Here is a 26,227-nt window from a genome sequence, read left to right on the forward strand (position 1 = left end):
TATCAACGTGTGAATTTAATTTGCAAAAAGGTAAATTTGATTTGTAAAAAGGTGAACTTAATTTGCAAAGAAATGTATTTTATTTGTAAATAGGTGAATTTAATTTGCAAAAGGGTGATTTTAATTTGTAAAAAGGTGAATTTTAATTTCAGAAATGGGGAATTTGATATGCTGAGTACAGAGAGAGACATACAGAGTCCATTTAATATGCAAAAGGATGAACTTTATTAGTAAAAATGTGAATTTTATTTGCAAAAGGATGCATTTTATTTGAAATGAGGTGAATTTAATTTGCAAAAAGATAAATTTGATTTGTAATGAGGTGAATTTTTTTGCAAAAGGAGACTTTTATTAGTAAAAATGTTAATTTTATTTGCAAAAGGATGAATTTAATTAGTAATGAGGTGAATTTAATTAGCAAAATAGTGAATTTGATTTCAAAAAAGTTTAATTTAATTTGCGAAAAGGGAGTTTGATTTATAAACGGGTTATTTAAATCGCAAAAGGATGAATTTGATTTGTAAAAAGGTGAATTTAATTTGCAAAGAAATGTATTTTATTTGTAAATAGTTGAATTTAATTTCCAAAAAGGTGAATTTTCATTTCAGAAATGGGGAATTTGATATGCAGAGTACAGAGAGAGACATACAGAGTCCATTTAATATTCAAAAGGATGAATTTTATTAGTAAAAATGTGAATTTGATTTGCAAAGAAATGTATTTTATTTGTAAATAGGTGAATTTAATTTGCAAAAAGATAAATTTGATTTGTAAAAAGGTGAATTTAATTAGCAAAAGGCTGAATTTAATTTTCAAAGAAATGAATTTTATTTGTAAATTGGTGATTTTAATGAATTCAACTTACAAAACGGTGATTTTGATTTGTAAAAAGGTGAATTTTAATTTGAGAAATGGGGATTTGATTTGTTACAGAGAGCCCAATTATTTTCCAAAAGGATGAATTTGATTTGTAAAATCATTCAATATTCAAAAGGTTAAATTTCTATTCTAGAAGTTCAATGGTCTGAAAGGTCAAAACAGCTAAGATATTTTGATCAAAACTATGCAGACCACATGCAAACAAAAAATTGAATGTTTGTAAAACAATTTTATAATACGATTTCCTAAGTTTAGAAAACAACTGTTTAGGATCAATTCATGACTGGGAAATATGCTATGACCCAATCCTTTAAATGTTATTTTCATTTACAATGACAGTAAATAGATAAAATTTTGACAAAAATGACTCATATATGTACCTATACTCTTTACAGTTTTCACACTTTATTTTTTCAATTGTCAAACCGGATGGGACTCTAATGAATTTTGCTGTTTTTTGTTACAGGAAGTGGTGAAGAGAAGGACAGGGGCAACGGCGAGACGTGCCGCTTCCGAGGAGAGACGTTCAGCTGTTCGTTCAGTCTCGCTTGTTGGCTGATCGGAGGCCGGTCGGAGGGCGGGTGCGAGTCTTCTTTTCCCTTCTCGTCCTGGCTTTTCGCGTGTTGCGTCCCACCGAAGGCACTGCGGGATCCGCCTAAGATCCAGAGGCGGAGGGACTCTGTCAACCGGCTAAACGGCCACAACTGTAAGAAACATCGAATTGTAGTTTTAGCATCACTCGATTGCCTGCAGACTAGGTGACACAAGATGGTGGTTTTATTTTATTTTCCGATTTTCTTTTCGCCTTTTAGCGACCACACACGTTGCAGTTTTTAGGATTTTCCTACCCTGTATGGGGGACGAACAGCGGTACTAGTAAATGACTTCCGGTTTCGTGTAGTACGTCCCGCCCCGGGGGCACTGCGGGATGTCGGCTCGTCCGGGCGTCTAATCGCTCGGCAAAATTGGCCGGAAAACGTTTTTACAAGTGGGCCGAACTTCTTGTGTCATATCTGGGTGGCCGGTGGAAAATTAAACACCTTTCACCTGTAAAAGGAAATTAAAAATCACAGCGCCCCCGGCAGACCGAATTTGAAATGTATGCCAGCCCGAGAATGTTCTTTACCCGAGTGCACTCATGAAAACAAAAATAAATCAATATTTTTTTATGCACTACCAGAAGCAACTTTCCTTACACCAGTATGTAAAACACGACACACCAAGATGTTTTTTCAGTCTTTCAACAGAAAAAATTTCGTTGACATAACATGCACAAAAACCGACAAAACTACAATTCGACGTATACAAAAATATTGATCGGTAATAGCAAAAAGCTGATTCAACGTGGCAAAAGGTACTTGACGGATTGATGGAAAATCACACGGACCCCACTGAATGATGCGTTTGACAGACCAAAAGAGCAAGAAGGCAGACCAAGCCTATATAATTGTTTCATTCATCTTGAAATTTTTGCAGCATTGCAGGTGGTATGCGGCCGGCCGGCGATGATGCTGCAAAAAAGGATCATCGGCGGCTCGGAAGCCTATTTCGGCGAGCTTCCGTGGCAGGCGCACCTGAGGATCGCCGGGTACCAGTGCGGAGGCGTCCTGGTGTCCAAATTTTTCGTACTTACAGCTGCACACTGCGTCCATAGGTAATCGAGAAACAAAATACATTATTCATTATATACAAAAAGTTTTGATTATAAATGTTAAAAGATATTAAGCACACTATTGAGAATGATCGATACCGCAGAACCTTTGATACTGTATTTTTGAATTTTATGTGAATAAAGAAAAACAAAGATATCCAGGAAAATTGAAGAAGTGAATTCTCTGCTTCTTACTCATGACTAGGGCTGTGAAATATATGCATTTGCATATTTTTCCTGGTTAACTAAAATATCCAGTTTTAACAAACTGTATATGTTTTGAAACATTTGAAATCAATTTAAGCTATATTTATTTTGAATATTTGCGCATATATTGCCATAAATGCATATTTTTGCATAAGTGGGTTATAACTGCATATTTTCTTTACATATCCGGCATATCGGTATTTGGCACGTCAAATTTTAATGTTTCAGAGCAGGCAAAAAGAAAAATTCTCCGAAAAGAGCTACGGTCTCCCATTTTTCCGTTTCCACATAATGAACGAATTTGTGTTTGTTCAGTTGCTGCTCCACCGCTTTCGGCCGCCTTAGCTTCTCTTGGTATAAATAAAGAAAGGAATAGTGTTGTACCACTGTAAAAGTTCTCTTGGAATAGTATAATTGGATTCATAGAAATATTACGACCTCAGTTCTCTTCTTTCCCTACCATCATAATTCTCAGTTTTACCAAGTCTCTCATGCGTTTTCCATCATGAAACATTATTTGTGTGTTGTATGGTATGGTATGGTAAATTGGATACTAGGAAGCGGGGTTTGTGCTACCCAGGGACTGCAGCCTTTTGGCTTATTGTACCTCCTAGTTCCTTAGTTCAGTGCGATAGACTCAATCCTTCTCCTTGAAGTATCAGGTCATTGACTGTCGCTGCTGTAATTTGACTCCCTAAGTTTTTTCCATATGTTAGGTTAAATCTCCATTGAGCTGTTGCTTCACATTCGAAGATGATATGGGTGGCTGTTTCCTCCTCCTCATTACATAATCTGCAGATGGGATCATCGTTGTATATGACCATGTTGTGTAGATGTTTTCTCAGATGCCAATGACCGGTTAGTAGTCCTACACTCCTCTGAGTATGGCCCACATTTGTGGGTTGTGAACTGAAGACTCCAAAATGCCAAAAATCACAGCAAAGATCTTGTTCAAAAGAATATAGTGAGTTTTCAAGTGAAACTTTTAAAGGACTATGCAGATGTTTTATACTGTGTTTGTTGTGATAAACCTGTATCAACAGCTACACGTTGTTTGGTAGGACAGCACATAAAGACAGCAAAAAACAAGGAAAACAAAGGTAGGAAGTCTAAGTTTCAACAAACCTTTGTGACACAAGCAGCCACAAGAGCTGACCGAAAAGTCCGGTTTCGACACCGATTTATGTCGTTCTTTAGTTAGAGCTGACATACCCGTCCATAAACTAAGCCACCCTGAATGCAAGGTTTTTTTTGAGAAATACACAGGGAAAACCGTTCCCCACGAAAGTACCCTCAGTCTTATATACAATGAAACACCCCATAAAATCAGAGACTTCATCGAAAATGGACCGATCTTGGTCTCGATGGCTGAGACGAAGGATTTTTTAAATTTAACTTTTTTTAATGCGTTTTTCTTTTTTAATATTAGCAATGTGATGTTCCTCTTGCCACTGTTTCTCTTTCCAATTATGTGCTTTAATTTAATGTTTCCTTATTTTTTTCTCATGGCAGTTTTCGCATATTTTCAGTATTAAATTTCAGTTTTTACCAAATATATTTACATATATATGTGCATATTTGTCTGTTTTTATTGCATATAAATCACAGCCCTACTCATGACCATGGCGTGATAATCCACCAGAACAGTTAAAAATATTCTGTTTGTGATAAATAAGTCCATTGAATATTATTAATACATTCAATCTTTACAGAAAGAGCAATTTAGCCATTTTTTCCTCCACTTGAGCACACGAGCCCAGGTCTTTCACCTTATTTACGTAAGGAAATTGACTGTGAGAATTAAATAGAATAAAAACAACCAAGGAAAGGCTGCCGTGTCCTGGCGAAGTACCGGTGTGTTAAGTAGGTTGGTGGGATCGCGATACCATTTTCCAAGGAAAGTTGAATAAAAAAAAATACATCCCACACCTTAAAGCAGTCTTCCGACACAATTTATATACCAGACCGGGCGTCGACAAGTTTTTAAATGTATTATATTACCAGTGATGTTATCAATCAGTATTCATAAAACATCATTATAAGAACGAGATCGATCTTTTTTGCTACTGCTTCACCAAGTGTGACGGTTAATGGTCATCGGTGGGTAGTCGTTTTTGCTTCCGTCCTCTGTCATCATAACATCGTCAGTGTAATCCCATACTGAATTAGGTATGCAAACCTAAGGTTGCTTGGTCTAATGACGTGTAGGAGGTGAAGGAAACATGCGGATGTAGGAACAGGAACAGTGAACCCGAAACATAAAGCAAGGATCGATAAGGTAGGGCAAAAGTGAGGAGATAATGGTAATCACTCACTGAACATAAGAAATCCACGAATCTTTTTGCGAGATTTAAATGAACAATAAATGACATAAATGAATGGAAAGCAGCATCAAAGCTAAATGTTTTTAAAACGATTGGCATCAACACGTAGACTGCTTAGAAGCCGAGAAAACCCCAGGATACATGTTATCTTAGACTGTGGGGCTTCGGTTTTGGGTGTTAATATACAACAGTGGAATATGTACAACCGTGACAAATAATCCAATTATACGATTTAGAAGTGTACAAAAAGAACGAAACCTGGGCTACATGGCTCATAAAGGGTGCGGTATAAAATAAAACCCTAAAATCACAATCAATCTATGCAAAAAATTCGACAGTGTTTTCAAGAGATCTATGCTAATGTTTGGGGTAGAATAACAGAGGTTGGCCACAATATTTTCTTATGTAAAAATGCATAATTTTTTATCCGGCAAAAAACTAGAACAAGAAACTGGGCCGTCCGGATGGACTTGATTCCTACGTTTTGACGACTTGCGAGAACAGTTTTACTTGGGGATTTTTCTATAGATTGTGGATCGGGCTAGATGGAAAAGTCCGAACGGGACGGTCTAGTTGATGTAGAAAATGGTCTGTTCCATGTCTTTTATTTCGTCTGTCTTCTGCCTCGTTAACCGAACACAATCTCAATTATCCTTTGTTCTTTTTTCTCTCCTTTAGGGCGCATTTACGTGATATACTGATCTACCTTGGAGAACACGACACGCAAAACACCGGACTCATTCCTGAACCGTATCCGGAAGAAGTGCACAGGGTGGTGCAAAAAATCGTCCACCCTAATTTCCAGTTCAGGAGATCTCAACCGGACAGGTATGCGCATCGGCGGTTTTTGCATTTGCTTATGATGTGACTTTTTAAATCTGTTCAGATTTGATATCGCCCTCGTAAAACTCGCACGTGGGGTCGTCTTCAGAGAAAACATTCTGCCGATCTGCCTTCCCAAAAAGGGGTCTTCCTTTAAAGGAAGGATGGGTCTCGTGGCCGGCTGGGGAAAAACGGACACGAGCTACGGTACCCTCCAATCCGACGTTTATCAGGTTTTAATATTTTCAAAGGTTGATTTTCATGTTAACAGGTAAAACAGGCACGAACGTCCTTAGAAAAGCGGTGGTCCCAATTTTGAGCGATGACGAATGCTTGATGTGGCACAGGCACAAGAATATAAGAGTGGAACTTCACAAGGAGATGTTCTGCGCCGGGCACAGCGACGGACACATGGACGCTTGTTTGGTAAGTTACACGACTGCTCATTTTGTATTTCCCACAATCCTAAAAATCAAGTTATTATTATTAAACATAAAAAACAATTACACTGGAGATAAATCATGATTCGTTGGTAGTCTCAATTCAGAATATTTCATGTAGACATTTTCTTTCGACCAAATTTGAATATGAGTCTGGTAAGATTTTGAAAATCTCCGAACGCATGTTTGGGACTTTTTGTTCCTACACGTTTTGTTCCTTTTCCTTCCTCTCAAATTGCCGTGAATAAACCTTAAACGATACGTGAGCGTACATTTTGATGTGCCTCATGTTCTGCTAAATTTCATTCAATAATGCGTAAATAAGCCGTTTTCTAATAATTCTATTCTCTAATGCTCTCTACCTATGGATTGTTTTTCCAGGGTGATTCTGGAGGTCCATTGATCGTCCAGGAGAACGGCCGATGGGTCCTGGCCGGCATCACATCCGCGGGGTTCGGCTGCGCCATCGACCACCAACCGGGCATATACCACAAAGTGGAATACACAGCCGAATGGGTCACGAAAATCATACATCCGCCATGACCCTCGTGGACGTGGCCCTCGACCTAACGGGCCACACCAAAACGAATTCCTCATGGAGGTTTTTTTCCAGGCTGCGGCACCTCAAATCGGACGTTTCTTAATAATTGACCTGATGTGCAACGCACTCTCGCCGAAACGATTATAAACATTTTCTTTTTATCATCAATAGATGTGCGGAAAACTTTTTTGGGTCCGCCTAATCTCGCCATCTCTGCAACGATAAGAATTTGGCTAGATAAAAACGAAGAAGTGTGAGTGAGACTAGCAACCTCGGTCGATATGCTGACATAAAATCTACCAACCCAAATTTCAAAGTCGGGCTTTAAATCCATTAGTATTTACTGTTCTAATTTTAAATGTTAGATTTTTAATTTCATCTGGGGTGCAATTAAAAAAGTACAAATTACTAGAATATTTAATGTAACTAAAATAAACTGTTAATAATGAGTAAAATTATAACATAATTTTAAATAGGTTTTTTATCGTGTGTGTTTCGTCAGGCCTGAGTAGTTTTTGGTTTTAAATTCGAAAGTGATTACTTTCCAGAAGATATTTTATGTTACATTTCTGAATAAGTAATTAATTTGTTAGGCCCAATAACTAGATGCATTTATTTTTATTTTAAGAAATTTGTTCCTTTTTAAGTTAATAATCAACAAATTATTATATATTTAACGGCTGTTTTAGGTTGTAAAATTAGTTAATAAGTGTTTATAGTTGTCAAATTAGTTGATAAAAAATTAACCCATTGGTTTATTTATTATTTTACCTATTTTATTGTTCATGATTTTTTTAAAATTACAATCATTTTGTGTCAATTTCATAGGTTTGAATTCTGGTGTCACCCCTAGAAGGAATTTCTCTACTGCAAGATATCTCCATCATGTCAACCACGTGGGTGCATACTTTTTTCAGACAGATGATGATGATGAAATGAGACTAGGATATGAGGGGTTTATATTCCCCAACCACTTCATCCACCTGGATTATTGTGCTTTCTTCCTTGGTTCAGTCTGTCGATTCTATCCTTCTTTTAAGGAGACAATTTTATTAATAGAGAAAAGTTCACGTTACTTTTCAGAAACATTATGCCATTAATTAATTAATCTTTATGTAAGGTATTGGTTGAGATAAAAAAGCTAGTGCCACGAGCGGGATACGAAGCTTAAAGCTTCGGCTAAATACGCCGCTGCTCTACCACTTGAGCTAGCGTGACTTCGATCCTCTCGGACACCAACTCTCCATCTCAAACACAACCTTTCGAATTTTCCCTCTTTTAACCATTTTCAAATGTTGTATAATCATGATTCAATTCAATCAGCTCCCCGTCTTAGGAAAATATCATTATTATATTTTATATTACGAGAGGATCGAAGTCACGATAGTTCAAGTGGTAGAGCGGCGTATTTAGCCGAAGGTCGTGGGTTCGAATCCCGCTCAGTGGCTTTTTTATCTTAACGAATATCTTACATAAAGATTAAAATTGAATGAAGTTATTTGGTCAATCTGACCACAAAATTTAATCGAGTTATGCAATTAATTCAGGTACAATAAAATCTAGTAAGTTTTTGAAGGTTCTATTGAATGGGAATAGTTTAGACATTATATTGGCGTCAATTTTTATTTATTTTGACAAACTTAATGGATTGTTGCAAAATCCTTTAGAACCTCACTTGAATATATTGGCACAAATATGTTGCATCCTTCACAAATCAGTTATTTATTCATTATATTTAGTGTTCTATTGACCAAATTACTTCTTTCAATTAAGTAATCTTTTTTTGTTAGGTTTTGGTTAAAATGAAAAAGCTAGTGCCACGAGCGGGATCTGAATCCATGGCCTTCGGATAAATACGCCGTTACTGTACCACTTGAGCTATCGTGACTTCGATCCTCTCGGGCACCAAAAAATAGCGAAAAGAGGGAAAATTCGAAAAGTGGATCGAAGTCACGATAGCTCAAGTGGTTAGTGCAACGGCGTATTTAGCCGATTGTCGTGGATTCGAATCCCCTCGTGACACTATTTTTTCATTTCAACCAAACCTTACAAAAAAAGATTAACGTCTTATTTATATTTACTCCAGCTTGTTACCCCCTTGATTAGAAAACAAAAGACAGCCATGAGAGAAATCATCACTACATGAAAGGTTGGCAACCACATTACGATTTCTCGCTACAGGGATGAACTACAAAGAACGTAAGTTCTCTCCTACGATTTCTGATCATTGTTAGGGGTAATCAATACAATATTAACTGGATCGAATTTCTTTTATTTCTATCGTAGTAATATCATCATTGTCCACCACTTTCATAAACATGGTAAACGTTACATATCCACGATCGTGAATGGCCACCTTAAGAATACGATGAAATTTTGTACCGATGCACTCGCCAGCGAAAATCGCCAATTATTCCGAAATACATCAGTATTTAAGACGTTTTGGCCAAAGCAATTGTTGAAGGAATGTTTTAAATTTAAAATAAGTTGAATTCATAATTGATTTAATTCCTTAACAACGACAAACCTGTCCACCAAGCATAATTACAACAGAATAATACCGCCATCGAACCTTGGGCTTCTGGGGACCGCGATAGCCGAGTGGTTAGCATGAGAGACTCTCACACCGCGGTCGTGGGTTCGATTCCCACCGTCGCCCCTGGCCCGTTTTTCCCGATAACCCCCAATTTGAACACACAAGAATTCGTACTATGGCTAATATGCAAGATCATAAGGGCCAATAAAAAATTTAAAAAAAAACAACCTTGGGCTTTACTTAGATAGTAGACTTACTTGGAACCCGTATACACGATTAAAACGGCAAGAACTTAACAAAAGATATGTACTACTCCGACACCTTCTTGGACCAAAATCAAAACTAAGCATACATAACAAACTAACCGCCTACAAAACACTCATCAGACCTATTTGGACCTACGGAGTCGAGCTGTGGGGCTCGGCCAAATCATCCAATATCCAACGAATTCAGTCTTTTCAATCTAAAATTCTCCGCCGTATTCTCAATGCTCCTTTCTATGTCACAAATCAAACGATCCATAAAGATCTTAAAATCCCTTTCGTCAAAGATCTTATTCAAACACTTCTTCACTTTTCACTCTAAACTCTCCCTCCACCCTAACTCACTAGTCCTAACTCTTTCCTCAATATCTCACCCTTACAATCCTCCACGCCGTTTAAAACGACGATGGCCTCGTGATCTTCTATCTAACCCACCGAATTAACCCCCCCCCAATTAAATAAAAGTTGGTTTCTCTCCCTACTGCCTCCTGGTCTGACAGGTCTGTCAGATTTGTTTATAACTATTTGCTCAATGTATATTATGTACAGATAGCAATAAATAAAATAAACATCTTTAAAAAAAATTTTCTTAACAACTTAGAAAACAATGTGAAAAACATGTGAGATCTCTTTATTTCACAGTAACGCAATAGTTCTTTTTTTTTTCAAAAATTCCAAATTCTAAATGGTCCAATACTTTCAGTTAATGTTACGTTCTCTAATCTGGTTACTTTTGACGAGAAAAATAATTGAGGCGAATGAAGGGAAAATAATAGGAGGCCGATTGGCCCAGCCGGGAGAATTTCCTTATCAGCTTTGCATGTACGGCAAGTACAGATGCGGAGGCGCACTGATAACATTGAACAGATTTATCACCGCCGCGCATTGTTTTATTTATAAAGGGACGAAACTTGACATATCCAAGCAATACATGGTAGCCGGGGTGGTGGACTGTAACAAAGCAGACGATCCGTATTTTCAACAGAGAGGTATAGTAAATTACGTGGTGCACCCGGAGTACAGGAACAAGATGGACAAGACTTCCTATCACGATTTTGCCGTTGGGATTTTGGACAAACCGTTTATCGAGAACGATAGGGTCAAGCCGGGTAAAATTCCGACCTCCGACCCGGACGCTTTCCGTCAAATATGGATAGAGATTGTCAACAGTGGTAAAAAATGTCTCGCCATGGGGTACGGAGCACAGCAAGGTGAAAAAGGTATCTATTCAATGCAATGGGGTTACGACATCAGAGTGATAGAGGTACAACCGAAAGACGACAAATATTGCAAAGGTACCCTCGTCTACGAAACGGACAAGAAGCTTGACGGCGAAGTTTGTGCAGTGGCGGTGGATCTTGAAAAGGAGAGCATGGCTCCTGGTGATTCTGGCTCGGGTTTCGTCTGCGACGGCTACCTCTTGGGTGTGAACACGGGTGGATTATTCATGGAAGGCCAAAATCTCCAGCTCTTCACACTCGCTTATCCGTACCTCAAGTTCTTTACAATGGATACGGCCGTCAGCCAAAGCGCATGCACAGCCCTCGTCATCTTCTGTGTTCTCACTGTCGCTTCAGTCAATGCTGTACACCTTTGAACAATAAACACGTCTACAATTAATAAACGGAAAAATAACAAAGCACATTTGCCTAGAAGATGTGAAAAAGAACAGTTTCAATTTTGTAGTAATATATATAAAACACTGAAAAACGTTGTTTGATTTCGTCGTTAATTTATTTTTGGCAACAGCTTAGAATACAATGTGCAAAAACATGTGGGCTTTTTTTATTTCTCAGTCAACATAAAAACAAAAATATTGTATTGATGATGGATCAGCTAAAGAATTGACCGGTAAATTAATGATAAATCACCATATTATTGCATTGAGTGAATTGAGCTTTATTTGATCAAACTAAGCACATCATTTGTAAATATTCATAAAATGTCCAAAGAATCTTAATTGCCCTATATAAAGATCTCTTATTTTAATCCAACACGACACATACAAATGACATATCTACGCGGAAAACAAACACTTTGAGCTCTGAAGATGATCTCAATAAAGATCGAAACGTTGGCATGATAAAGGAAATGTTTTACTAAAACCTACGTCCCACCAGACCGCACCACACGATCTCCAAATAATCTTGTTTTAACATTGGGAAATGGGTAAGGTCTGTTTAATTAAATTTTGATCAAGTTTTTACATATATCGGTCTATTGTTACAGTGATGGCTAGCTTTAATATGAATTTTTTTTCAATTAATTAATCTTTATGTAGGGTATTGGTTGAGATAAAAAAAGTCTGTGTCACGAGCGGAATTCGAACCCACGACCTTCGGCCAAATACGCCGCTGGTCTACCACTTGAGCTATCGTAACCTCCCAACATTGAGTGGATTACAGATTATTGCATACTGAACTTGAATGATTTAGTATTAAATTATTATATTATTTTATCTTTATATTTCCCAAATTAGTTTAGTGTTTTTAAGGAAAGTTACTAGTTTGTTTATTTGGTCGAAGTCGTCACCAAGCGAGTCTTTGATGTTGGTTGGAAATTCCGATGTCTTTCTGCTACATATTTTTTGCAATTTGTCAAAATGTGTTTAACTGTTATTCTTTCTGCGCAAACATCACAAAGCTGAGTCTCTTTTTTTGCCATGAGATAAGAATGAGTAAGCCTACAGTGACCAATTCTGAGCATAGCAAGGACAACTTCTTCATGCCTGGAACCTCTATGAGATGAGGCCCAAGGTTTTACACTGTTTTTTGTCTCCCTAAGTTTGACATTAGAAGTCGTTTCCCACTCCGTTTGCCATAACTGCCAGGACTTTCTTTTATGCCAAGCTGCCACATCGGATTTTGGTGTTTTTGTAATTTTAACTCCATTAAGGGCGGCCTGCTTTGCCAATTGGTCCACCTTCTCAATGCCAAATATTCCGCAGTGTCCAGGAATCCACATGAAAACTACTCTATTTCCCTTATTTTGCAGAGATTCAATGGTAAATAGGATGTCTTTTATCAATGGATGTACAGAAAAGTTGTTTTTAAGTGCCAATAGCGCAGACAAAGAGTCAGTACAGATGACAATCGTTTCCCTGGATGGGGCTAATGTAGTTAAGCATTTTGCTATTGCTATAATCTCAGCAGTGTAGCTGCTACATACAGGTGGTAGTAAAACATATTGTGCCTTATTATTATAAGTGAAAAAGGCAGCACCTGTCCCTACATCATTTTTGAGCCATCTGTAAAACATAGTGCGGGATTCGAAAAGATATCTATTATTTTATAAAATTCTTCACTGTAGGGGGGAGATTTTAGTAAGGTCTAAGCATAGATTAGGCTTTGGAAGCAGCCAGGGAAGTTTAGGTGAAATTCTAGTTTTATAGAGAGGGGGGAACGTAGCATTTATTAATTGTAAATGAGCAGCCACTCTAGCGAAAATGCTTTCTTTGACAGCGTAGGGTATCTTGAAACGGAATAGAGTTTTCACTTGGAAAAAGGGACACTAGAGGATGGGAAGGGCATGAGAGAATTTTAACTGCAAAGTTCAAATCAAGTCTTAATCTTCGATGTTTGAGGGGCAATTCTCCAGCTTCAGTATGCACACTGACAGATGGGCTAGATCTAAATGCACCTATGGCTAGACGCAAACATTTGTATCGGTTCAATCATGGACAATGTTCTGTCACTAGCAGAGCCGTATGCACAACTCCCATAGTCCAGTTTAGAGCGAATGAGACATCGGTAGATTTTTAGCATGCTAGCTCTATCAGCACCCCATGTCGTTCCACTAATAATTCGGAGAAAATTGATAGAATTCGAGCATTGTGCTTTCAATGTTTTCAAATGTTTAGACCAGTTAAGAGTACGATCGAAGAGTACTCCTAAATATCGGACAGAATCAGCAAAGTCTACAGTTGTGCCATTAATTTTAAGTGACATATTAGTATGAGGCCTTCTCTTTGCAAAAAGGACTGCTTTAGTTTTTGACAATGAAATCCTGAAACTATTTTTGCTTAGCCAATCGGAAGCAACATTCAGAGCTTCCTGAATATTTTCTTTAATTATACTTAGATTTTTTTCTTTTAGATAGATAACATTGTCATCAGCATAAAACATTATCTGAATTGGTAACTTTATTTTTGTAGTTATAGTATTAAGTCCTATGCAGAACATGGCACTAAGAACACAACCCTGTGGCAGCCCATTTTCTTGGATAAATTCTTTAGATTCAGCCATCCCGCATCTCACACTAAATCGTCTATCAGATAGAAAATTTACAATAACTTTTAGCACATTACCATTAATACCCATTTTAATAAGTGAGTTTATTAGTAATCGTCTCCATGTTCGATCGAACGCATTTTCTAGATCTAGGAAAACAGCTAGGATCACCATTATTAAATGCATTCAGAATGTCAAACTCTAATCCAACTATGTTGTCAAGTGTAGATCTTCCTTTTCTGAAACCACTTTGCCAAGAAGGTAATAAATTATTTGATTCAAGAAACCACTGGATTCTATTGGCTACTAATTTTTCTAATAGTTTGCACAATGAACAAGTCATTGAAATGAGTCTATAACTAAGAGAGGGGATTTATATTTTTTGAGAATTGGAACTGCTATGGCTTGTGACCATATCTTTGGAAATAGACCTAAAAAGATCCTATTCCTGTGGTCACGTACCACATTTTTGTCTTTGCCCTTTAGGTTTTTTATCATGCTTATGCCAGGAGTTGAGTCTTTTCTACTTGTCAATGAATGTTCAAATTCGTTTACAGAAAAAGGTTTGTTTAAAGGGTTTCAGGATCTGATTCATGATTAATTGGGATCAATTCAATTTTATATTTGTGAACCAAAAGATTGGGTGCGATGTTGTTGTCTGCAGATAGGTTATATAATTTTTTCCTAGTAAGTCCACGATTGCATTTTGATCAGTGACATAATGTATTTTGATCATAAAGACAATTTACAGGGGGTGATGAATCAATACCTTTGATTCTTTTAACAGTATTCCAAAACATTTTGCTGGGGGTGTGGCTACTAGCATTATCAAGAAAGTTTTTCCAAGACTGCGTTTTACTCTTCTTTGTAATATACCTGAATCTCTTTTTCGCGTGGTTTAGGGAATTCAATACTTCGGTAGAAGGTTGGTTAAAAAATGATATTCATAAATTTATATACTGGAAAAAGTTTTTTTTAACCTTACTGCGAGTTTTTATTTCGATCCATTACTGCCAAAAAATTTCTAATGGCAATTATTTTTTCGATCTGTGTCAATTGATGTACACATGTCGTATCATTCCATTATTTGATCAGAATGCTTTCTTTTGTCGTTTATCCAAAAATCTCATGCCATAAACTTTAACAGATTGAATTATTGCAAATAATGAAAAATAAACGGCGGAAATGTGTTTATTTTTCAAAATTGTAAACCATTAACCACAACTACGGTGAAGAACCCGAAGATGACGGCCATGTGAGAGCTGCGGCAGATGTACCCAGATTCCTTTTCGATGAGGTTTAGGTAAGGATAAGCGAGTGTGAAATACTGTACGTTATAATCTGGCTGGAAATATCCTGCAGTACCCACACCGAACATAAAACCTTCGCAGACCAGAGCCGTGCCCGCGTCGCCCTTTCCCTGGCTCTCCGTTTTGACATTCTCCGGAATACAACAAACTTCACCGTCCATCAGTTTATCAGAGTCGTACATGTGAGTTGTTTTGCAGAACGCTGGATCTTTCGGATTCATCTCTGCTATTTTTAAATCATTACTGAAATCCTTGGCATTGATGTCCGTCATTGCTCCGAATCCCATGGCGAGGCATTTTTTACCGTTTTTGGAAATGTCTTCCCAGTATTGGCGGAACTTGGCCGGGTCGGTGTTCGGAAACGCGCCCACCTTGACACGTTCGGATTGGTCGAACGGTTTGTCCACAATCCCGATAGCAAAATCATGATATGCAGTCATGTCTTTTTTGTACGCGAAATCTGGGTGCATTTTGTAATCTTTTATACCTCTCTTTTGATAAAACGGGTCGTCTTTTTTGGTACAGTCCACAACCCCGGCTATCATGAAGTGCTTGGTAATGTCATTTTTTGACGATTTTTTAACAAAACAATGGGCGGCGGTCATAAATTGCCTCATCGTTACCAGTGCGCCCCCGCATCTTTGTTCGCCCCACATGCAAAGCTGAAAAGGGAATTCGCCTGGCTGGGCCACTCTGCCTCCTACTATTTTGCCCTCATCCGCCTTCAAGATTTTGAATGTTAAAAATATCCAAATGAAATATAATGCCGACCGGATGTGCCGGACCATTTAGAATTTGGAATTTTCCAAAAGAAAAAAAATTAGAAATTTTACTCTCAAATAAAAAGTCCTCACATGATTTCAATTTTTTTATTTATTTTTTAAATGACATATTTTCGTTTGACGGTAACAACTTTTACAATTTTCAAAAATAAACGAACAAATATTTCATTGAAAAATAAAGAGATCTCACATGTTTTTGCACATTCTATTCCAAGCTGTTGCCAAATCAATGACCAAATTAAACCTGTTTTTGCAGTAAGTCTTTTATATATACGTTATGGTTTTGCGTGAATTGAAAGTTTTTAAACAAGAACACTATTTATCATAAGACAATACAATACTCCTATTATTATACAATAATATTATTATCATGGCGGCGTCGATGGCCGCAACGGTTTGGGCATTGACACGGCGCTCATCACTGTAAGATAAAGGTACCGGGTTCGAATCCAGCGGCCTACTTACAAATGGACTTTCTTTTCAAAAACACTGGCACCCTGAGGTTTTATACGACCTCCGCTGTTGCGAACCCGATTTTTTTTTTTTTTTTTTTTTTGCGAATGCAACCACCAAGGGTCATGATTGTCCCAATGACTAACTCATTATCTATCTATTATTATCATTATTTATTTATCTTTATTCTATATCTATATTTATTATTATCATATCTAATTATTATTATCTTATTATCTTGATTCTATATTATTTATCTTTATATATCTGATCTTGTATATATAGAGAAGGACAAACAGTTTGAGCTCATATTTTGTCAAGTAGATTTGCTGATTTGAGAAAATTACGTATACTATCATTGTTGTCGCCTAGCATTTCTTGGATGCTTATAGGCAAGGAGTGTAGACGTCTATGGGCTGTATATAATGAGCATGACGTAAGTATATGTTTGATTGTGACGATTTGATTGTGACGATTTGATTGCACATTCCGCAAATTGGAGGTGCCTCTCGCCCCATCAAATGACCCTTAGTGGCTCTACAGTGTCCAATCCTCAACCGTGCAAGAACTACTTCTTCCCTTCTACTATTTCTGAATGAAGTAGGCCATGCATCTACAGAGTTCTTTATTTCCCGTGGTTTGTTTTCAGATAGGTTAGTCCAGACCTGTTCCCATTGACCCTTAACTTTTGACTTGTAAACTACAGTCATACCTTTGGAACGACGTTCCTGATTTGAAGGCCTGTAATGGCTGCTTCTTTTGCAGCTCATCTGCCAAATGGTTTCCTTTAATATTTACATGTCCAGAACCCAGACGAAGTAAACTCTTTCCCTGCAGCTGGAGGCTCCCCAGTGACGCCAGCACCTCCTGCACACCAGGATCGTCTGAATAGGGGTGTTCCAAGGCATGAAAAGCCGATTCTGAATCAGAGCAAATCACGTAGCTACTATTGTTATCGGAACATATAAAATTTAGAGATTTCCGTATTGCCAGTAGCTCAGCGCTATAGAAATGATGTAGAGAGAAAAGGAATTTATTAGGGCCACATATAGACGCAGCTCCCGCGCTAATACTGTTAACAAAATAATTTAAATAATGTAACGATAGCGAGAGCAATAAAGCTAAAGAAGGCCCATTTTGTCACACCTCATAGCAATCCTTTTATTTTCCTTTAGTCGAGTAAAGAACCGCTCAATAAAATTATCATGAGATTCGGGGAATAGACTAGTTGCAAGATTGGATGCAAAGAGTAAGTTATGGTTATTGAAGTGATAAATATAAGTATCTAAGAAATGAGAAAGAGCCTATATAACAAAGAATTGTATAAAGCATATTTGGTAGCCGGCAGTATTAGATATTCTGGTTTAGCGTTATCAGAAGTATCACCTGGAAAATTATCGCATCATGCTGTTAGCAGTTGGCTTAGCTCAAGTCATTATACGCCATCTGTTGTATGGAACGAGTCACAGCATTTAATTGATAAATCGCAAAATTGTTTATTAATAGCCGATGATATAGTTTTAGATAAGGAGCAGTAGTGAGAAAATAGGTAAATTGGCAATATTAAGGTTCACAAAGTGATTGCTGGCATTGGCATGGTAAATATGCTGTGGCATGGTACAGCATAACTCTATAAGGTATAGACTATTATTAGCAGGATATATATATAAGTTTATTGAATGCAAAGGTACAATCAAAGAAGTAAGCAGATTATTCAATATAAACCGCAATACGGTAAGAGCATGGAAGAAGCTAAAGAAAGTGACTGGAGAAGTGAAGGCAAAGACAAGCTATCAGGTAGGACATCGTCTAACTATCAAGGATACAGAAAGATTTAAAGATTGGTAGAATGACATAAGGGTAAGAGCTTGCAAAGTTAAGGCATGAGCCTTAAGTTCTAAGAGTGTGCTGAGGTTATTAAAGAAACTAGGCTACAGCTATAAAACAAAATTTTGTTCACTGGAGGTCAATCCTTTTTAAAAAGATGGTTCCTACTCACATTAAGTTGTTTTGCAACAATCCGGATTACAAGCCCTTTAGCTCATAGCTTCAGCTTCAACCTGACGATGAGCTAAAGGGCTCGAAATCCGGATTGTTGTGAAACAACTTAATGTGAGTAGGAACCATCTTTTTAATGTCCTCAGTTACCCAAAACCTCTGTGCACCTGTTAGGCGTGGTCACTAATTTCATAAGGAATTTCACTCCATAGATGTTGCAGCACTGTACTCAGTTGTTGAAGGAAAACCGACTGCGAATGGTGATCGAAAAGCCTTCTCTGCTACGCATCCCACATGTGTTCAATGGGATTGAGGTCTAGAGATAATGGAGGAAGGGGCAGGTGGGAAATTTCCAGGTTTTCTAAACACTGATGAACAACCTCTATGATGTCTGTCATTGTCACCCAGAAATTGAAAATCTCTTCAATGAAATCCCTGGTTTGAGGGATGTATTGCTTGACTGCAGTGAGGTTGCCTTCAATAGTCCAGTCCTAGAGTATAAATCACAGCCCAGACCAACTCCTCCAAACTGCACTGAAGGGAGTACGAACTGGGGCATTAGATACATCCCCGTTCTCAGTAGACTTTAGCGCCTACAGGTAGAAATGTGACTCATCAGTAAACATAACAGCATTCCTATTGTTTTCTTCTAGGTGCTTGCTGCTGTTGCTTTAGGGTGACTCAATATAATGTGAGGCCAACTTCCCACAAACGGTTCGTAATCGGCCTTGATAAAGGTCTTGCCAAAACATCTTGTACTTAATTTAAAATCTGGCGGGCATTGTGGAAAGGGGTCTGTCTTGTAGCAATGACAGGAGTATTTCTGTGGTAATTCCTCCCCTAGTGTCGTAATGCACTGAGATCCACTACCAGTCTTCCTGTTGGCACTTCCAGTGTCTCGGAATCGAGCTAAATCTCTGAGAAACGCCAACTGCCAGTGACCTCAATGACTCATTCTCACAATAATATTGTAAACTTTCTGGTTCAAGATGATGTCTATCCATGATTAAAGAGATTGTAACTGGATTAAAATGGAGAAAAAGTGTTTGTTTATAAAATGAGTAATCATGTTTCACTATTCTTAAGTAAATCTGTTAGTTTTTGGTTTGTATGTTTTATTTTGTTTTATCCAACTAACAAGAATATATTACATTACATTAAAGGTTAATTTAATTAAAATTAATAGAATAAGAATAAATTACAAATATCCCTATTAATTTTTGAGCAGTTTATATAAAACAGTTCCGTGACACTGACAGACCAAACCGCTGTGTCTAAAGGGCTGAAATTTCGACAGTGTATTTTTACGACTTGGATATCCATTAAGGAAGGATTTTTTTGAAATTTCATCCCTAAGGGACAATTTTTTTTACCACGTATAGACCAAATTGAGTAGAAGATTTTTCAAAACAAGACATGGAAAGGGTTCTGTCTTGTAGCAATGACAAAGGTTAAAACATAGCCCCGTGTGAACAAAGTCGCAGGTAAAAGCTGTATATGCGCTCAAAAACTTTTCTAATAGTGAATGGGCAACGCATGTTCTTTCTAATACCTAACTAATTTTATAATTCTGTTTGAGAAAACGTTGAAAGATTGAAAATCCAGGATCAGTTTTTTAGCTGATATATTTGACCTCTTATGCTACATATACATCAATCATAGGAATCAGGAGAAAGTTAAGAAAGCATATGAGCTGAAAGCTATGCAAACAGAAAATGGAAGTTGGTTGGATCTTGGAACGGTTCATCCTGAGTGATGAGTATCATTCACGTTGTAACCAACCAACTATTACTACTTTTATTGATTAATATGAACCTATTACTTTTTATTGATCTTAGGCTTTACATCTTACAAAAATAAAATCAGGCATTTAAATAAATAAGCTTTCTTTTTGTTGACTGTGTACTTTGTTTTCTTCAAAGACCAGACATGTAAAACCAGTTGTGGTATGTTTTATGTTGTAATTCGAGAAATGCCAAAATAAGTATAATGTTTTTAGTATCTATGACTGGCAAAATATATTAAAAATATATTATTTTAGGATATATTTTTTTGTTCTCTTTTGTATTTGACTGCAAGAACTTGATCTAGGTCGGTGGCAAAATTTAATAGGACGAGAAGAAAGTCTGAGTTAACTGAAGCATAGAGGCAAATGTGGGAAAAATTAAGATTAACTATTTAATCGAAATGTTTTACGTAATGCTCGAAAGAGAAATAAAAAAGACATTAAATCTAAAAATGTGGAAATTTGTCGGAAGTGGGTTGGTAGTGTGCAGTGTGCACAGTGCACGGCCGAAACCTCGATTGGCTGTTACAATTTTCCAGGCTATCGTTAACCCGAGGAAAGGTGATGACGGACGTCGACTGAAAAGCCCGGAAAATTCTTCTGCAGAGAGCCGCTGAAGTTACTCGATGAAGTTCGACTGAGGATGTAAAAAGAGTTCACAAGGAAAATTGGCCGTTTGCGATTTCCCGTACCGGAGAGATGACAGTTTGCCAATTCTGTCTCACCCCTGGAATTTGATTTACAGCTATGCTGCCGAGGCTGCAGAATCTGTCAGTGAAGAAATGGAAAACCCTGAAGAGACACGTCGAGCGAGGTTGGTATCGAACTTCATTTATATTATCTACATCCTTAGGCAAATAAGCGCATGTCGTGGAAAAGTGCATTCATGTTTCACCTTGGCCTGCATCATCAGTCAAACTGGGTTTCGTAGTAAGCGTTTTTCAAGTCATCATCAGGGTTTTCACGACACGAAATGTTACAGGGTACAATCAGACACGTTTCATGCAGAAGCACAAAATTCAATTTAATCACAAATTAACAGTCACTCCACTTCTACGTCTGTGTCATCTGTCCTTATATGTCTGAGTGAATAAATTTTGGATGATTACACTGCATCAAAAGTATGAAAATGGCCGAATGCTTGTAGATCTGGACAGTTAATTAACGCATAATCGTTACATTGATTTAGTTCTATTCGTATAAATCTTATCAAAATTTCACTTCTAAAAAGCCCTATCGTTTATTAAATGAACCCTTTTTTGTGTATGTCTATGTCATCTGTCATTTTATGGCTGAGGGGATAAGTTGGATGGTTATGTTGCATCATAATAGGTATGAAAATGGCCAAATGCTGATGGATGACAGTGACAAGCATAGTTGTTATATCGCTTCTGTCCCAGTCTTATGACCCTTAACAAAAATAAAATAATTCTTAAAAGCCCTGTTATTTTTAAAATGAATTCTGTTTGTTATTTGTACGTTTATGTCATCTGTCCTTACATGGTTGAGTAGATAAGCTGGATGATTACGTTGCATAAAAATAAGTATGAAAATGGCCGAATGCTTGTAGATCTGGAGAGTTAATGCATAATTGCTACATTGATTTTGTCCTATTCGTATGAGTCTTATCAAAATTTCACTTTTTCCAAAAAAAAGCCCTATCATTTATTAAATGAACCCTATTTGTTTTTGTACATCTATGTCATCTGTCCTTATATGGCTGAGTGGATAAGTTGGATGGTTACGTTGCATCAAAAAAGGTATGAAAATGGCCGAATGTTGATGGATCTAGGCAGTGACAACGCATGAATCTCATAAAAATTTCAGTTCTTCCGAAAAGCCCTGTTCTTTAGGCTTCAGTGATTTTGCTATTGGTTTGATTGTGAGAGTTTTCTGTGGTGCCTGCAGGGTGGTGGGCTTGTAGCTGGGTCGATGAAACCAGCGAGGATAGACAGTCCAAAGTGATCACGACCAAACTGTTGGTCTTTTCCTTGGGTAAATATTAGTTTTTCATCTTGAAACCTTAAAAATGATATTAAACCCTAATACAATCTTAATTGTGCGGTCAAACAGTTAAAAACACTAAGGTTTTCTCTGTTTTTGGTTATGAGTTCAAACTTTTCAATTTTCATTTTTCAACGTGACTGAGACTGCTAGCTTAATTTACTCGGTGTCCAGTGATGATACTTGAAGATGGGTGGAAGACAAATAGTTACTGATAGGGAGCAACTGAGAGAATAGATTAAATGGGATCCTTGCTAAATCTGCTCGGAGATGACTTCCCAACTCAATATCTCTTATGACAAGCTGTGAGATCTTTAATAAATCACCTACTCAAGTGTTGTTGGCTGAACAAAGTTAGAGATAGCATACTGGAATTAGGCTCCAGTGCCTTTCAGTCATCAAGTCATGCAGTAATTACAATTACCAATAGAAAAAGTAAAATATGATTTCTTCATGAGGTCTGCAGTGTGATAAACTTGTAATTTGGTCTTACTATCGTTGCTGGTTCAGTCTGTCAGATGTGTAAGACCTAAAAGTAAGAAATCTATAGAAACGGATACTGAACAATTTAACTTACATTGATATCATTTTTTTTTCTTTAACCTGAAGTCTTCCATTATTCCTTCCCTTTGTCTGCCAAATTCTTACTTAAAAATGAACCATTTTTTGCTAGAATCATTGATGTGATGAAAAGTGTGTCTTGTGCAACAATTTATAACGCCATTATTTTTCTTTCTATGATTAAGAACATATTTTCTAGACAGCGAAAGGTTTGCAATTGCCAAAACCTTCATTTTCAGGTCAAACTCATTTCATAAGTGGCCTACTATGCCAATAAATTTAAAAAATTTCCAGGCTTAGTTAATTGGAAAGGAAACGCTCACCTAATGGAATCAACATTGCCGTATCCTCCTTAATTAACAGATTACCGCCTTTTCAGATCCCTTCGACAAATTAGCAGCTTAAGGAAAGTGAGTAAGTAAAGTAATTCCTGTTATAAGGGAGGGCTTAATGTTGGGTGCTGCAGAAAAGACTTTACAAACTTAGTATTTCAAACTATTCTCAATTAAAAAGCCATGGGCTGTGCTGGGATTCGAACCCAGAATTGCCAACTTGGCAAATACTTGTCTGATTCTCTAACCTCTCAGCCGCTAGGATTTCAAAACAGCCTTATGAAGAAAAATGATCTAAAACTGGCACAATCTTTTATTGGAGTTGACTCTATAATTTACAAAAATAAGGTTTTCTTCCCCCCCTCCCCCCAAAAAAAGATAAAAAGATAAAGATTTTCTTTTCAATTTTACTTCTTCTAGGGATTTAAGAAATTTTGATGCACTTTAAGCTTGTTGTCTTGTGCGTCTGATGTGAAATATATTGGTTTAGTTGGTGAATAGTTCATCAGAGTGGATTGGGTCTGGCCTAATTTCTGTATGGTTTAATTGACTTTAAGCTCTTGTAGTTCAGGTTAAAGTATTATCAAGTATAAAATCTAATTTTAATAATATTATCTTAATATTTTCAAATGTAATAAATGGAAGAGAGTTTCAATTTTGTAATGATAAATTACAAATATTAAAAAAAGTTAACGAATAAACTTTAGTTGTTTATATTAAATTATTAAGTCAGTAGTAAGTGTGATGTGTCTTTGAAATTTTAACTTAAGAAATAATTGTTGCTAATGTGATTAATTGTAATTTGTGCTGGTTTAACCCTGATGATGACATTGATTAGGAACCAATTTGTAAAATTTGAACATGCATGTTTGATTGCTGTCATAAGAAACCTCAATCATATATCATACACGCTGATTTAATGATATTTTTTCTGTCTAATTAAAATCATAAAAATACTCTTTTATTCTTTGTCACAGATTGGATGGTGTAAACAGTTTAAAAAAATTATAAAATAAGGCACTAAAAAGAGGCTCTGGGCTTTTCCACATTCTACGTATTTATTTGGGTGAAGGTGTAATGCACGTTCTTAAATAAACTTAACAACCATTAAATTTTCTTTGTGTATACTTCAACAAATTGATCTTGTGTAAATCATGCTATGAGAGTGGTTTTTTTTTTCTCTTTAAACATAGAATAGAATTATTACTGAGATAACTTTAAAGATGTATTACAAATTTTTGATCGGTGTGGTAATTGTAGCTATAGTCGGAGCACTAGTAGTGGACAAGAAAAGTCATACGCTTGCCGAGCCGCACAACATTCATTACAAGAATCTTCAGAGATGCTATATAATTGCCCTCTACCTCGCCACATTTGCCGATTGGCTTCAAGGGCCGTACATCTACACGATATATAAAGACTATGGCTACTCAGACGACTCCATAGCCATACTATACATCACGGGATTCGCTTCCAGTTGTGTGTTTGGCAGTGTGGTCGGCCAGCTTGCAGACAGGTACGGCCGGAAGGTGTTTTGCTCCATTTTCACACTCCTCTACAGTGTAAGTTGCCTTACAAAAACTAGCCCAAATTTTAATGTTTTATTGATTGGAAGGATACTTGGTGGAATATGCACCTCGATTCTGTTTACTACATTCGAGGCGTGGTATGTCAATGAACATCTCAATTTTTATAAGCTTCCAGTCGAGTGGTTGAATGTGACATTCACTAAAGCGACATTTTACTCCGGCCTCTCTGCTATATTAGCAGGAATGGTGGCCCAGTTATTCGTCGACTATTTTGCACTTGGCCACGTATCACCTTTCATCCTCGCCATCCCTTTTTTACTCTTGTCCCTTTTGGTAATACAATCGACTTGGAAAGAACACGTCGCCTTAGCCAAACCCCGAGATGACATTTTTGTAAATTTCTTCACTCCTTTACGTATTTTAACCGAGAACGATGGAATTCTTCTCTATCTGGGCTTGGTACAGTCTATATTCGAATCTGTGATGTATACTTTCATATTTTCGTGGACTCCGATCCTCGCTGATCTCCAACCCCCGTTGGGCCTCGTGTTCTCACTGTTCATGGTGACCCTGATGTGTGGGTCAAAATTCTATTCCTTGCTCATATCTAGACGGTGGCTGCCTCAAAACCTCCTTATATTCACATCCATCTTGGCGACGGGTACTTACATAGTCGTGACGATTTGCCTTACGAACATAGTTGCCCATGTTCAGGATCACGACCCCATCACCAACAAAACTATGAGTATAATTTGTTTATTGGCCTTTCTCGTTTTTGAATTTTCCATCGGTCTGTACTTTCCGACAGTCGGCTACCTGAGATCACGCATAATTCCAGAAGACTACCGAGCCACTCTTGCAAATTGGTTTAGGGTCCCGATGAATATAATAACCTGCTTCACTCTCACAATGAAATTTGGGGGTGATACCGCCGACGTGACTGGGCTTCAAAAGTTTCAATACCTTTTCACCTTCTGTTCTCTACTCATGATAGGAGCCATCTTGGGCTCGGTAATTTTCTCAAGGAAATACTCGAGGAAGATTCTGTACGAAGAACTTGAGGAGCTAAAAACTGGAAAGGCTGTACCAACTGAGACTGTTTAATTTATTTATGAAGTTTACAATACAAATTGTAAATAGGAGAAATACTGTTTGAAGTATAGTTTTTGAGCAGCGTTTATTTACCTGTTTGATGTTTTTGACAATTTGGAAATATTGGTTTTGTAAATAATGGATTAACAATTATTCCTAATAAATTTGAAGAAAAACAATTGTTAAATTCATCAGTACTTCAGATAATAGAAAATTAATAATGTTATCGATAAATTGTATTTTTCTACTCACTAAATTGTTATTTGTGAAATAAAAATCATAGTTACATTTTCTTTTTGTTTTGTTTGAATAAATACGTATTATTTATAATTTATTGGAAATATCTCTGCTTGAGAATAATTTGTTGTTAATCACCTTGACCTGGAATATTTTTAATTTCCCTCCATCATCTATAGTATAATATATTTACATAGAACAAGCTTTTATGGATTGCTTTTTAATAACGTTCCATGAAACAGACACAGTAT

At 37.0% G+C, this 26,227-nt stretch overlaps 4 protein-coding genes across 6 annotated transcripts in view; 3 read left to right on the top strand and 1 right to left on the bottom strand.

Annotated features, from left to right (window-relative positions):
• Positions 1-7,277, top strand: part of LOC106668379 (trypsin-1-like) — a 42,145-nt gene extending 34,868 nt beyond the window's left edge. For all 3 annotated transcript variants that reach the window (XM_014397071.2, XM_024228873.1, XM_014397072.2), the window contains exons 3-8: positions 1,346-1,585; positions 2,356-2,533; positions 5,740-5,889; positions 5,948-6,090; positions 6,155-6,309; positions 6,705-7,277. In XM_014397071.2, coding sequence (XP_014252557.1) covers positions 1,346-1,585; positions 2,356-2,533; positions 5,740-5,889; positions 5,948-6,090; positions 6,155-6,309; positions 6,705-6,866 — 1,028 coding nt within the window. In that variant the 3' untranslated portion in view covers positions 6,867-7,277. The remainder of the gene's footprint in view (positions 1-1,345; positions 1,586-2,355; positions 2,534-5,739; positions 5,890-5,947; positions 6,091-6,154; positions 6,310-6,704) is intronic.
• A 2,999-nt stretch (positions 7,278-10,276) lies between these two features.
• LOC106668387 (submandibular glandular kallikrein-9-like) lies at positions 10,277-11,424 on the top strand. Its single transcript, XM_014397080.2, has one exon. The coding sequence runs from the start codon at positions 10,349-10,351 to the stop codon at positions 11,258-11,260; it is 912 nt and encodes a 303-aa protein (XP_014252566.1). The 5' UTR covers positions 10,277-10,348; the 3' UTR covers positions 11,261-11,424.
• Positions 11,425-15,090: 3,666 nt separating this feature from the next.
• On the bottom strand, positions 15,091-15,990 carry LOC106668299 (submandibular glandular kallikrein-9-like). The gene has a single exon (XM_014396912.1). The coding sequence runs from the start codon at positions 15,988-15,990 to the stop codon at positions 15,091-15,093; it is 900 nt and encodes a 299-aa protein (XP_014252398.1).
• Positions 15,991-20,715: 4,725 nt separating this feature from the next.
• LOC106668374 (molybdate-anion transporter-like) lies at positions 20,716-25,786 on the top strand. The gene is made up of 2 exons (XM_014397063.2): positions 20,716-21,035; positions 24,379-25,786. The coding sequence occupies exons 1-2, from the start codon at positions 20,969-20,971 to the stop codon at positions 25,749-25,751; spliced, it is 1,440 nt and encodes a 479-aa protein (XP_014252549.1). The 5' UTR covers positions 20,716-20,968; the 3' UTR covers positions 25,752-25,786.
• Positions 25,787-26,227: the final 441 nt, after the last annotated feature.

Source organism: Cimex lectularius, unplaced genomic scaffold (assembly GCF_000648675.2).
Source record: "Cimex lectularius strain Harlan isolate CLEC.00 unplaced genomic scaffold, Clec_2.1 scaffold237, whole genome shotgun sequence".
Classification (NCBI taxonomy): domain Eukaryota; kingdom Metazoa; phylum Arthropoda; class Insecta; order Hemiptera; family Cimicidae; genus Cimex; species Cimex lectularius.